This window comes from Mesoplodon mirus (genome assembly GCF_964341445.2).
Source record: "Mesoplodon mirus genome assembly, chromosome: 15".
NCBI classification, from domain to species: Eukaryota; Metazoa; Chordata; class Mammalia; order Artiodactyla; family Ziphiidae; genus Mesoplodon; species Mesoplodon mirus.
In genome coordinates, this window is record NC_138991.1 from 49,637,209 (window position 1) to 49,650,254 (window position 13,046).

The 13,046-nt window shown below is 36.0% G+C and overlaps 1 protein-coding gene across 4 annotated transcripts in view; it reads right to left on the reverse strand.

Annotated features, from left to right (window-relative positions):
• Positions 1-13,046, reverse strand: part of REXO5 (RNA exonuclease 5) — a 41,439-nt gene that overhangs the window by 13,422 nt on the left and 14,971 nt on the right. For all 4 annotated transcript variants that reach the window (XM_082645618.1, XM_082645620.1, XM_082645619.1 and 1 more), the window contains 6 exons: positions 12,816-12,931; positions 11,428-11,566; positions 11,191-11,285; positions 10,144-10,246; positions 7,406-7,509; positions 6,533-6,653 (listed from right to left, as the gene is read on the reverse strand). In XM_082645618.1, the coding sequence (XP_082501744.1) occupies positions 6,533-6,653; positions 7,406-7,509; positions 10,144-10,246; positions 11,191-11,285; positions 11,428-11,566; positions 12,816-12,931 (678 nt within the window). The remainder of the gene's footprint in view (positions 1-6,532; positions 6,654-7,405; positions 7,510-10,143; positions 10,247-11,190; positions 11,286-11,427; positions 11,567-12,815; positions 12,932-13,046) is intronic.

Sequence of the window (13,046 nt, forward strand, 5' to 3'; positions counted from 1 at the left end):
ACACAGAAGACAAGGACATACAAAAACAAACCCAAAATAATTAAGAAAATGGTAACAGGAACATATCGATAATTACCTTACATGTGAACGGATTAAATGCTCCAACCAAAAGACACAGGCTCACTGAATGGAAACAAAAACAAGACCCATATATATGCTGTCTAAAGAGACCCACGTCAGACCTAGGGACACATACAGACTGAAAGTGAATGGATGGAAAAAGATATTCCATGCAAATGGAAATCAAAAGAAAGCTGGAGTAGCAATATTCGTATCAGACAAAATAGACTTTAAAGAATGTTACAAGAGACAAGAAAAGACACTACATAATAATCAAGGGATCAATCCAAGAAGAAGATATAACAATTATAAAATATATGCACCCAACATAGGAGCAACTCAATACATAGGGCAAATGCTAACAGCTATAAAAGAGGAAATCAACAGTAACACAATTAACAGTGGGGGACTTTAACACCTCACTTACACCAATGGACAGATCATCCAGACAGAAGATTAATAAGGAAACACAAGCTTTAAATGACACAATAGACCAGATAGATTTAATTGATATTTATGGGACATTCCATCCGAAAACAGGAGATTACACTTTCTTCTCAAGTGCACACGGAACATTCTCCAGGATAGATCACATTTTGGGTCACAAATCAAGCCTTAGTAAATTTAAGAAAATTGAAATCATATCAAGCATCTTTTCTGAGCACAACGCTATGAGATTAGAAATAAATTATAGGGAAAAAAATGTAAAAAACACAAACATGTGGAGGCTAAACAATACGTTACTAAATAACCAAGAGATCACTGAAGAAATCAAAGAGGAAATCAAAAAATACCTAGAAACAAATGACAACAAAAACATGACGATCCAAAACCTATGGGATGCTGCAAAAGCAGTTCTAAGAGGGAAGTTTATAGCAATAGAAGCCTACCTCAAGAAACAAGAAAAATCTCAAATAAACAATCTAACCTTACACCTAAAGGAACTAGAGAAAGAAGAACAAACAAAACCCAAAGTTAGTAGAGGGAAAGAAATTGTAAAGATCAGAGCAGAAATAAATGAAAGAGAAACAAAGAAAACAGTAGCAACGATCAATAAAACTAAAAGCTGGTTCTTTGAGAAGAAAAACAAAATTGATAAACCTTTAGCCAGACTCATCAAGGAAAAGAGGGAGAGGACTCAAATCAATAACATTAGTAAGGAAAAAGGAGAAGTTACAACGGACACCCCAGACATACAAAGCATCGTAAGAGACAACTGCAAGCAACTCTATGCCAATAAAATGGACAACCTGGAAGAAATGGACAAATTCTTAGAAACGTGTAACCTTCCAAGACTGAACCAGGAAGAAACAGAAAAAATGAACATACCAATCACAAGTAATGAAAGTGAAACTGTGATTAAAAATCTTCCAACAAACAAAAGTCCAGGACCAGATGGCTTCACAGGTGAATTCTATCAAATATTTAGAGAAGACCTATCCTTCTCAAACGCTTCCAAAGAACTGCAGAGGAAGGAACACTCCCAAACTCATTCTACGAGGCCAACCATCACCCTGATACCAAAACCAGACAAAGATACTACAAAAAAAGAAAATTACAGACCAATATCACTGATGAATATAGATGCAAAAATCCTCAACAAAATACTAACAAACCGAATGCAACAACACATTAAAAGGATCATACACCATGATCAAGTGGGATTTATCCCAGGGATGCAAGGATTCTTCAATATATGCAACTCAATCAATGTGACACAACATATTAACATATTGAAGAATGAAAACCATATGATCATCTCAATAGATGCAGAAAAAGCTTTTGACAAAATTCAACACCATTTATGATAAAAAACTCTTCAGAAAGTGGGCACAGAGGGAACCTACCTCAACATAATAAAGGTCACATACAACAAACCCACAGCAAACATCTTTCTCAATGGTGAAAAACTGAAAGCATTTCCTCTAAGATCAGAAACAAGACAAGGATGTCCACTCTCGCCACTATTATTCAACATAGTTTTGGAAGTCCTAGCCACGGCAATCAGAGGAGAAAAAGAAATAAAAGGAATACAAATTGGAAAAGAAGACGTCAAACTGTCACTGTTTCTAGATGACATGACACTCTACATAGATAATCCTAAAGATGCCACCAGAAAACTAGTAGAGCTAATCAATGAATTTAGTAAAGTTGCAGGATACAAAATTAATGCACAGAAATCTCCTGCATTCCTATACACTAACAATGAAAAATCAGAAGAGAAATTAAGGAAACAATCCCATTCACCACTGCAACAAAAAGAATAAAATATCTTGGAATAAACCTACCTAGGGAGACAAAAGACCTGTATGCAGAAAACTATAAGACACTGATGAAAGAAATTAAAGATGATACCAACAAATGGAGAGATATACCATGTTCTTGCACTGGAAAAATCAATATTGTGAAAATGACTATACTACCCAAAACAATCTACAGATTCAATGCAATCCCTATCAAATTACCAATGGTATTTTTTATGGAACTAGAACAAAAAATCTTAAAATTTATACGGAGACACAAAAGATCCCGAATAGCCAAAGCAGTCTTGAGGGAAAAAAATGGAGCTGGAGGAATCAGACTCTGTGATTCAGACTATACTACAAAGCGACAGACATCGAGACAATATGGCAGTGGCACAAAAACAGAAATACAGGTCAATGGAACAGGATAGAAAGCCCAGAGATAAACCCATGCACCTACGGTGAACTAACCTATGGCAAAGGAGGCAAGGATATACAACGGAGAAAAGACAGTCTCTTCAATAAGTGGTGCTGGGAAAACTGGACAGCTACATGTAAAAGAATGAAATTAGAAAACTCCCTAACACCATACACAAAAATAAACTCAATATGAATTAGAGACCTAAATGTAAGACCAGACACTATAAAATTCTTAGAGGAAAACATAGGTAGAACACTCTGACATAAATCACAGCAAGATCTTTTTTGATCCACCTCCTAGAGTAATGGAAATAAAAACAAAAATAAACAAATGGGACCTAATGAGACTTAAAAGCTTTTGCACAGCAAAGGAAACTAGAAATAGGATGAAAAGACAACCCTCAGGATGGGAGAAAATATTTGCAAACAAATCAATGGACAAAGGACTAATCTCCAAAATATATAAATAGCACATGCAGCTCAATATTAAAAAAACAAATAACTCAATCAAAAAATGGGCAGAAGAACTAAATAGACATTTCTTCAAAGAAGACATACAGATGGCCAAGAGGCACATGAAAAGCTGCTCAACATCACTGATTATTAGAGAAATGCAAATCAAAACTACAATGAGGTTACCACCTCACACCGGTTAGAATGGGCATCATCAGAAAATCTACAAACAAATGCTGGAGAGGGTGTGGAGAAAAGGGAACCCTCTTGCACTGTTGGTGGGAATGTAAACTGATACAGCCACTATGGAGAACAGTATGGAGGTTCCTTAAAGAACTAAGAATAGAATTACCATATGACCCAGCAATCCAACTACTGGGCATATACCCAGAGAAAACCATAGTTCAAAAAGACACATGCAACCCAGTGTTCATTGCAGCACTCTTTACAATCGCCAGGTCATGGAAGCAAACTAAATGCCCATCAACAGACGAACGGATAAAGAAGATGTGGTACATATATACAATGGAATATTACTCAGCCATAAGAAGAAACGAAATTGGGTCATTTGTAGAGAGGTGGATGGACCTAGAGACTGTCATACAGAGTGAAGTAAGTCTGAAAGAGAAAAACAAGTATCATATATTAACGAATATATGTGGAATCTAGAAAAATGGTACAGATGAAGCAGTTTGCAAGGCAGAAATAGAGGCACAGGTGTAGAGAACAAACGTATGGACACCAAGGGGGAAAAGCAGGTGGTGGGGGTGTGGTGGTGGGATGAATTGGGCGAGCTGGGGATTGACATATATACAGTAATATGTATAAAATAGGTAACTTATATAAGAACCTGCTGTATAAAAAAATAAATAAAATAAAATTCAAAAAAAAAAAAAAGAAAAAAGAACCAAACAAATTCTGCAGCTGAAAAACACATTAAGTGAGTTGGAAGATTCACTAAAGGGGTTCAACATCAGACTTGATCAGGCAAACTTGAAAACAGATCTTTGAAGTCATTAAGTTAAAGCAAAAAAAAAAAAAGAATGAAGAAAAGGAAACAGAGTCTAAGAGCCTTTGGGACACCATCTTTAGGACCAATTTACAAATTATAGGAGTCCCAGAAGAAGAGAGAAAGGAGCAGAGAGCTTATTTGAAGAAATAATGGCTGAAAACCCTCCATATCTGAGGAAAGAAATGAACATACAAATTCAATAAGCTGAGAGATCTCCAAGAAAGATAAATCCAAAGAGACCCACACAAAGACACATTACAATCAAATTGTTAAAAGTCAAAATTAGAGACTCTTGGAAGCAGGAAGAGAAAAGCAAATCATCACATACAAGGAAGCTTTCATAGGATTATCAGTGGATTTCTTAACAGAAACCTTGCAGGCCAGAAGAGAGTGGCATGTTATATTCAAAGTGATAAAATAAAAAAAACATCAACCAAAAAAAGAAGACAAAAACAAAAAACAACCATCAACCAAGAAAACTGTATCCAGCAAAACTATGCTTCAAAAATGCAGGGGAAAAAAAAAGTTGAGAAAGTTTATTATCACTAGGCCTGCTCTTATAAGAAATGCTAAAGGGAGTCCTTCAAGATGAAAGGATACTAGACAACAACATGAAAAAGTTTTCCAGTTAAGGTAATACATGGACACATATAATAACCTGTATTAATGTAACTTTGGTGCCTAAATTCACTTTTAATTCTTATTCAGAACTTAAATGACAAAAACATGAAAAAAATAACTATATGCCTATGTTAATGGGCATATAACATATAAAGATGCAATCAATGATATCAGTAACAAAGGAGGGGGTGGAGCTTATAGGAGTACAGTTTTTGTATGCAATTAAACTGCTATCAGTTTAAAATGGAATGTTATAATTTTAAGATGTTTTATGTAACTGCAATGAAAATATCTATAGAACATACACAAAAGGAAATGAGAAGGGTATCAAAGCATGTCTCTACCAAAAAAAAAAAAAGCAAAACTCAAAGGAAGACAGTAGAAAGGAGAGGAGGGACAAAAAGCTGTAAGACATACAGAAAACAACAAAATGGAAATAGTCCTTCCAATCTAGTGATTATTTTAAATAGCAAAATGTAAGCAAACTGAATTCAACAGCACATTAAAAGTATTATACACCATGACCAAGTGAGATATATTCCTGGAATGCAAGGATGGTTCAATGTATGAAAACAATTCCATGTAATATACCACATTAACAGAATGAAAGACAAAACCACATGATCAATGAACTGATGCAGAAAAAGCATTTGACAAGATTCAAACTCTTTCAAGATAAAAACACTCAACAAACTAGAAATAGAAGGAAACTACCCCAACATAATAAATGCCATATATGAAAAGCCCACAGTTAACATCACACTCAAAGGTGAAAAGACTGAAAACTTTCTCTAAGATCAGGAACAAGGATGCCTGCTCCTGCCACTCTATTCAACACAGTATTGAGAGTTCTAACCAGAGTAATTAGGTAAGAAAAGGAAACAAAAGTCGTCCAAATTGGAAAAGCTCTCTCTGTTCACATAGGACATGTAGAAAACCCTAACAATTCTACAAAAGCAATGTCAGGACTAAACAATGAGTTCAGCAAATTTGAAAGATTCAAAATCAACACACAAAAAATCAGTTGTGTTTCTACATACTAACAATGAACAATCAAAAAAGGAAATTAAGAAAAAAATCTCATGTACAATAGCATCAAAAAACAATAAGATACTTAGGAATAAACCGAACCAAGGAGGTGAAACACTTCTATGCTAAAAACTACAAAACAGGGCTTCCCTGGTGGCTCAGTGGTTGAGAGTCTGCCTGCCGATGCAGGGGACATGGGTTCGTGCCCCGGTCTGGGAAGATCCCACATGCCACGGAGCGGCTGGGCCCGTGAGCCATGGCCGCTGAGCCTGCGCATCCGGAGCCTGTGCTCCGCAATGGAAGAGGCCACAACAGTGAGAGGCCCGCATACCACACACACACACAAATATATATATATATATATATATATGAAAACCAAAAAGATATAGTCAGGCTAAAAACCAAGATAAACATCTCCATGAACCAGAAAAAAGAACAGAAATTCAAAGTGGTGTGCAAGGGCAAAGCCACAGGCCTGCTGGAATCTGGAAACAGACACTGGCAGCTGACAGTTCTGTTCCTATGGGGTAATTGAGACTAAAAGTGCTCCACACAAAATTTGAGATAGAAGCCAGACTGGCTAATGGTAGCCAAGGTTGCTGATGAAAAAAAGCTTGATACTTGCATGGGTTGCAAAGGGTTACATTACCCTCTACTCTGAATGCAACCTTCAAAGAGATCCTGGGTCACTCACCTCTTTATTTGAAAAGCACTTAATAGTTTGACAGTTTTTGGAAGAAGAAAGTTCAGTAGCATCTGCCTCCTGAGTCAAGAAAAGGAGCTTCTGGCCCATTGAGTCCAAGCATTCTAAAACACTGTAAAGAAGGAGAAGAGATCAAGGTAGAAACAACAGTTTTCCCTAACCCAAGAATTACTTCTCTATACTTGCACTGTCTAACCTGGTAGCCATTAGCAACGTGTGGTTATTTAAATTAAAATTAAATAAAATAAAAATTCAGTTCCTTAATTGCACTAGTCACATGTACTATAAGGTCCACATGTATGGACCTTATTAGACAGCAGAGATATAGAACATTTCCACCGTTACAGAAATCATATTGAACATTGTTGCTCTACATTTAGGGAGAGGAAGGATAAACAAAAAATATACTCAAAACTCTTTATCAAAATTAGGCTAGATTCTAAACATCTGATACATTTACTATGGTATGAAGACAAACCTCTTCTGAGTCTGTTTTTTGTTTGTCTTTTTCCCAATCTGGGCAATACATCAAAGCTATAGCCGACTCTTCTAATCAAAATACTCACTAGTCTATCATCTCCCCTAATGCCACTTAGTTCAATGTATTCCAATGTCTTACTTTTTTTGTAAAATGAGTTAAGACCAATCAACAGATTCAGAAAATTAGAAAAACAGATGGTATTTAGGGCAGTAGGTGGTATTTTTCCATCCATGGTTTTTCTAATGCAAGAATGTTACTCATATTATTGGTAACCATTTCTCAATAGGCTCAAAAGAGGAAAAAAATATTCCAGGTTTTGTTGTTAAATAAGAAACCAGATACTCCATCTGTCTTTGCAACTATTTAGAACTGAAAAATATTACCTTGTGTTTAGCCGCTGAACTACTTCTGCTGTATCTCTCGGCTCTAGGCCTGCTGCTTCTAGTGCTTGGTGACTAGCTAGTGCCTCCAGATTTAGTTCTGCAATCTGAAGGAAAATCAAGTGGTAAAATCATTTAATATCTTGCAAAGTATTTGAGGCTAAAAAAAAAAAAAAAGAAACCAAACAAACAAAAAATCACCCAAACCCCCCAAAAATCCAAGAAAAACCCACTCAAGCAGTGTTCTCTGTTTCTGTAGACAGTGACTTTGCTGTTGCCACGGTCCCAGGCTGGGTTCAATAGTTACCAGATGGTTTCTGCCTGCTTAGCCAAGAATGGCAATCTGTTACCAGCTGCTGATGTTGTGACATGAATATGGGAAAGGGCCACGTAGGGCTAAGTGAAAAGCAATGGCAATTTTGGCTCATCATTCATTCCAAAGTCACCTAAAACTTACTTCTCCGCAAACATGCAACTTTTGGAAATTAGAAAAGAATGGCTTTCATGGCAATATGAAAAAAAGACTTTATTGGATTAACACAAAATCATGAAAAGTATTCTAGTTTATTCTCTTTCCATAAAGTGGGAGCCCACTTGGGAGTTCTGATGTGTAGAGATACAGATATTTTTTTTACTTAGAATCATTTTAGATTTGCAGAAAAACTACAAAGACAGTACAGAGTTCCCACATATATCCAACTACCATTTTCAACTATTATTACCATCTTAATTAGTATGGTGTATTTGACTCAATTAATGAACCACTATTGATATGTTATTTTTTTTCTTTTTAAAATTTTTTATTGGAATATAGTTGATTTACAATATTGTGTTAGTTTCTACTGTACAGCAAAGCCAATCAGTTATACATATACATATATCCACTCTTTTTTAGATTCTTTTCTGGTATCTTATTATTAACTAAAGTCCATCCTTAATTCAGATTTCCTGAGATTTTACTCAAGTGAGATGCAATTTTTCCTGGAAATCAAGTGGCAGCACAATAGAATGCAACTGTTCTCAAAGTGTGGCTTGAGAACTCCTAGGGGTTCCAGAGACCCTTTCAGGGGGAAGTTTACAAGGTCCTGTCTTCTCCAACTATATAACACAACAGATTGGACGTAAAAGCAGATATGAGAGAGTCACTAGTCTCCTTAATAGGAGCTTAATAGCTAGACATTAAAGAGATTTGCAAAATATGTAAAACAATGATGCTCTTCCCATTAATTTTTTTGAAAATGCTTTTTTCCATAAAAATACATTTTTTATGTTAACATGTAATGATTTTTAAAAATATTTTCAACAAATTAGTAAATATAATTTTTCTCATATGTGATTTCTAATATGGTAAATGTTGATAGATATGACCCACAAAAACAAAAGCTCTTTGAGGATAAATGGGTCCTGAGACCAAGTTTTTAGAACCTCAGTGCAGTCGTTTAGAGCAGGGGTTGGCATATTACAGTCATTGGATCAAGTCCAGCCCAATGTCAGTTTTTTGTAAATAAAGTTTTACTGGCACACAGCTGTGTCCTTTTACTGACATACTGTTATAGCTGCTTTTGCACTACCAACAGCAAGTTGAGTAGCTGTGATAGAGACAGTATGGTCTGTAGAGCCTAAAATACTTACTGTTTGGCCTTTACAGAAAAGGTTTGCTAATTCCTCATGTAGAGCAAAGACAGGCTTTAGAATCTGACAGACCCTGTTTTGAATCCTGGTTCTGCCTCTAACTGTAGGACCCTCAATAAGTTATTAACCTTTCAAAACCTCTGAACGATCATATATATAATAATATCAATAGTTAACTTATAGGGTTGCTATAAGGATAAGATAACGTATATAAAGCATTTTAGGATAGTACACTTCGTAAGATCTCAGTGAATGTTGGCCATTATTCACATGCCGCATAAGATATTTTACAATGTCTTTCTATCACCATGACACAAAATACTGTTCTGGCTTTTTATTATTCTATATGGACTACCATTTATTTCATAATGGGGTCATGCTAGAAAATATCACACAATGGGACAATCTAACAGGTTAGAATGTGTTATAACACAGTCTGTCAGAAACTACATCCTCTTCAATGCCTCCTTTATGTGCTGTTCTAGTCCAGGCCCACTGAACTGCTTTTGAAACAATGATATGCTACTCACACCCCAAGAGAGCAAAAATCTATCTAGATTTTTATAATTATCACAATTATTAGCATCAGCTACAATGAATTAAAAGTGGCATGCGGGATCTTTAGTACCCTAACCAGGGATCAAACCTGTGCGCCCTGCAGTGGAAGTACAGAGTCTTCACCACTGGACCACCAGGGAAGTCCCTCAGCTACAATGATTAACACCACATTATTTATTATTATTAACACCACATTATGGTGCTTAATATATTCATGGCACTGTGCTAAGAGCTTTATACCACATAATGTCTCATTTACCCCCACCAGTATCCCAGAGAAGTGTGCTCCCATTTTATAGATCTAGAAACTAAAGTTGCTCAGAGAAATTGCCCTAGATATCATATAGCCAGACCTATTTAAAAACAAGGAAGTCCAACTTTAGAGACTACATATTTAACCACTACATGATGCTAGTGATACAGGTCTTAATTTCAAATACATATTCACCTTGAATTACACTGCCATTTTTGTAAAGAAAGGTACCAGCAGGATATGGTGGTCTGTGACTCTGTTCTAGTCTCATAATTTTAAGGAAAGCAAAGGTACTAACCTTCTTTGGGCCATATTTGAGGAAATACCGAGCCAATTCAAGGGTTGTTCTAGCATCTTCTGTGGCATCATGACCAAACCTATCTGGACACTGTATATCCTTCCTGGAAAGTCAAGGTAAAATTGACATACCTGGGAGCATCTTTAATGATAGATCCTTTCATCCCAAATATTCTGGCTACATGTAGAATTTCAGCATTCTAGTAATTAGATTTGAGTCACAACAATCAAGATTCCTTTATTACTTAGTGCCAGGACCTGAGAGGTACTGAGGGTACAGAATGATCAGGAATGGCTTTGTTTACAGCAAGCATATCATCAAAGGCTACTCAATAAAAAGTCTCTGGTCCACTCCCCAGCCAACCCCTTGTCTCATTTTTTAGACGTAGCTGTTGTTTTAAAGTTACCTTCCAGAAATTTTCTATTATATACAAGTGTCTATTATATATTTAAAAATCCTTTGTTTTTTAAAATCTTAAAAAATACATATGTTTATGTCTATAGATATATCTAAATCTAATCTACATCAATCAATATCTCAGTATCTACGCATCTTGTTCTGCATCTCCATTTTATTCTCAGTAGCATCTTAGAGGTCCCCTTATTAGCACATAAAGATCTCATATTCAGTAACAAAGTATTAGTCACACAGATAACCATAATTTATTTAACTAGTCCTGTAGAATATCTGAATTCCTTTGGGCTATTTTAAATCATACTGCAATGAATATCTTTGTACAATATGTGTTTGTACATGATACATTCAATATAGGAACGTTATTTCGAAATTTTGGGTAACTTTTCTGCCTTTTCTCTGTCCAGTTCTATCCATCAACCTTCAGCTATGAATGCAACTCCTTTTTGTATTCCCACAGTTTTTTCATTTCTGAGTCATACTTCTCTCTGAAGTTAGGATCTCAGAATTCATGTTTATAAACTAAGAGGGAAAGGAGAGAGGCTGAACGTTGCAATATGCATTAAATAAGATACAATATTCTAACTATGTGCAGTCTATCAGGACAATATTATAATATGCAAACAAACCTACCCCAAAATAACTTTGGCTAAGAACTTGAGCTTAAATCTTCTGCCCTGCTCTCTGACATAAAGCAATGATGTATCAATAACATATGGATGTATCATCTGAGAAGGAAAGAGAATAGAATGAGTAGCATCCTATGCTGAAGGAAAAAACAGGTGGGTTGGGGGACAGAAGGTTTTAGATCTGAGATTAATGAAACAGGCACATATGCTAGAAAAACTAAGTCCTAAATCAGATACTCACTTTCAGTGCTCTGAGATCTAAGTCTAAGGAGTGGCCCACTAACACAGCATTGGGAGGAAGCAGTGCTTTTAACTGTCTCTGTACATCTTTGAGTTTGGTTGTCACTGGGTTAAGAATCTCCTTTGTGATTCCTGAGAAACTTTCAATAAAAAAAGAGAAATGGACAGACCATGATATTAATAAGCTTTCCTCCCCCGAAAGTCATTTCAAAAAGAATATTTTAAAAAATTAATAAAAAATTAATAAATGCTCAGTGTAACAAGGTTGAAAATCAAATAACAAAGAAGAAATTAAAAACTGCCCATAATCCCACCACCCGGATATCATATTTTACACTTTAGTAAATATTCTATCATATTTTTTGATACATATGTATTCATGTATATGTTTCATTTTTATAAAAATGTAATCATGGGACTTCCCTGGCGGTCCAGTGGTTAGGACTCCATGCTTTCACTGCCATGGGCCTGGGTTCAATTCCTGGTCAGGAAACTAGGATCCCGCAAGCCACATGGTACGGCCCAAAAAAAAGCAATCATAATGCCTATGCTACTTTATAATATGATCATAACATGTGCTATATATCATGAACAAGTTTTCACATCAATAAATCTATTTCAGCACATCCTTTTAAATGGTTAGAGTACTCCATTAGATAAATATAACATTCTAACCAACCCCCTACTTTCATTCATATTCCCATATTTCTGCAATAGTATGACAAATACCCTTATACATACAACTTTGTTACATATGATTGTTCCCTAAAAACATTGTCTAATTGTCATGTCTGCCAACAGCAGAGTCTTTATCACCATCACGCCTCTCTGTGCCTAAGTAAGCATGAATTGATAGGTGCAACTACAATGGTCAGGAACGGTAATGTTTCACTGGCTTTTCTTTGCCTAATCACTGTAGTGTGTACATTCTGAAATTACTTGCTAATCTTTGGAAAGACAGAGAAAATTTTTTGAGCTTCAAATTTCTTAGTTTTGTTTTGGTTTCTGAGGTCAAGGCAGATTAAGCTCTAAAATCATTTGACTGCCAGAAGATGATTTGCAGATTTTTCAGATGGGGTCTCATCAGAGAGCAAAGCTGTTTGGCAGTTGCTAGATAACAATTACAACTGTCAGATTCTATGACAAGGAAGATAATATTCTGGTTATACTTAGGTCACAGGAAGATTAGAGAGCAAGAAAGGTAAGCATTATACAGCGACATTGTGCAATTTCAGTATTAAAATTGCTAGTTGTGGCACCCCAGCCTTTTCTTTGATAATAAATAAGTAGATAATACCTAACTAAACAGAAGCTACGGGCTATTCCTGTTAAGTCTCATTCCACTCTAGTCTGACAGCTATAGCGAGCTGGAGGCAGGGTGAAAAATACCTGGTGAGGTAGTCCACAATCTTGTTGTCAGGTTTAACAAGTTCATCCATAACACAGCAGCCTCCTTCAGCAACCAATGAGATTCGTGTTAGTTCTCGCCCATTGGATGTCAGGCACTGAAAGACCAGGATGTAGATAGGCTGCTAAACCGTGGAAACTCTTGCTTCCTCTCATTATTCAAGACTACATCAACTGCCATCTACTCTAATCTACTCTGTGACAATGGCACAG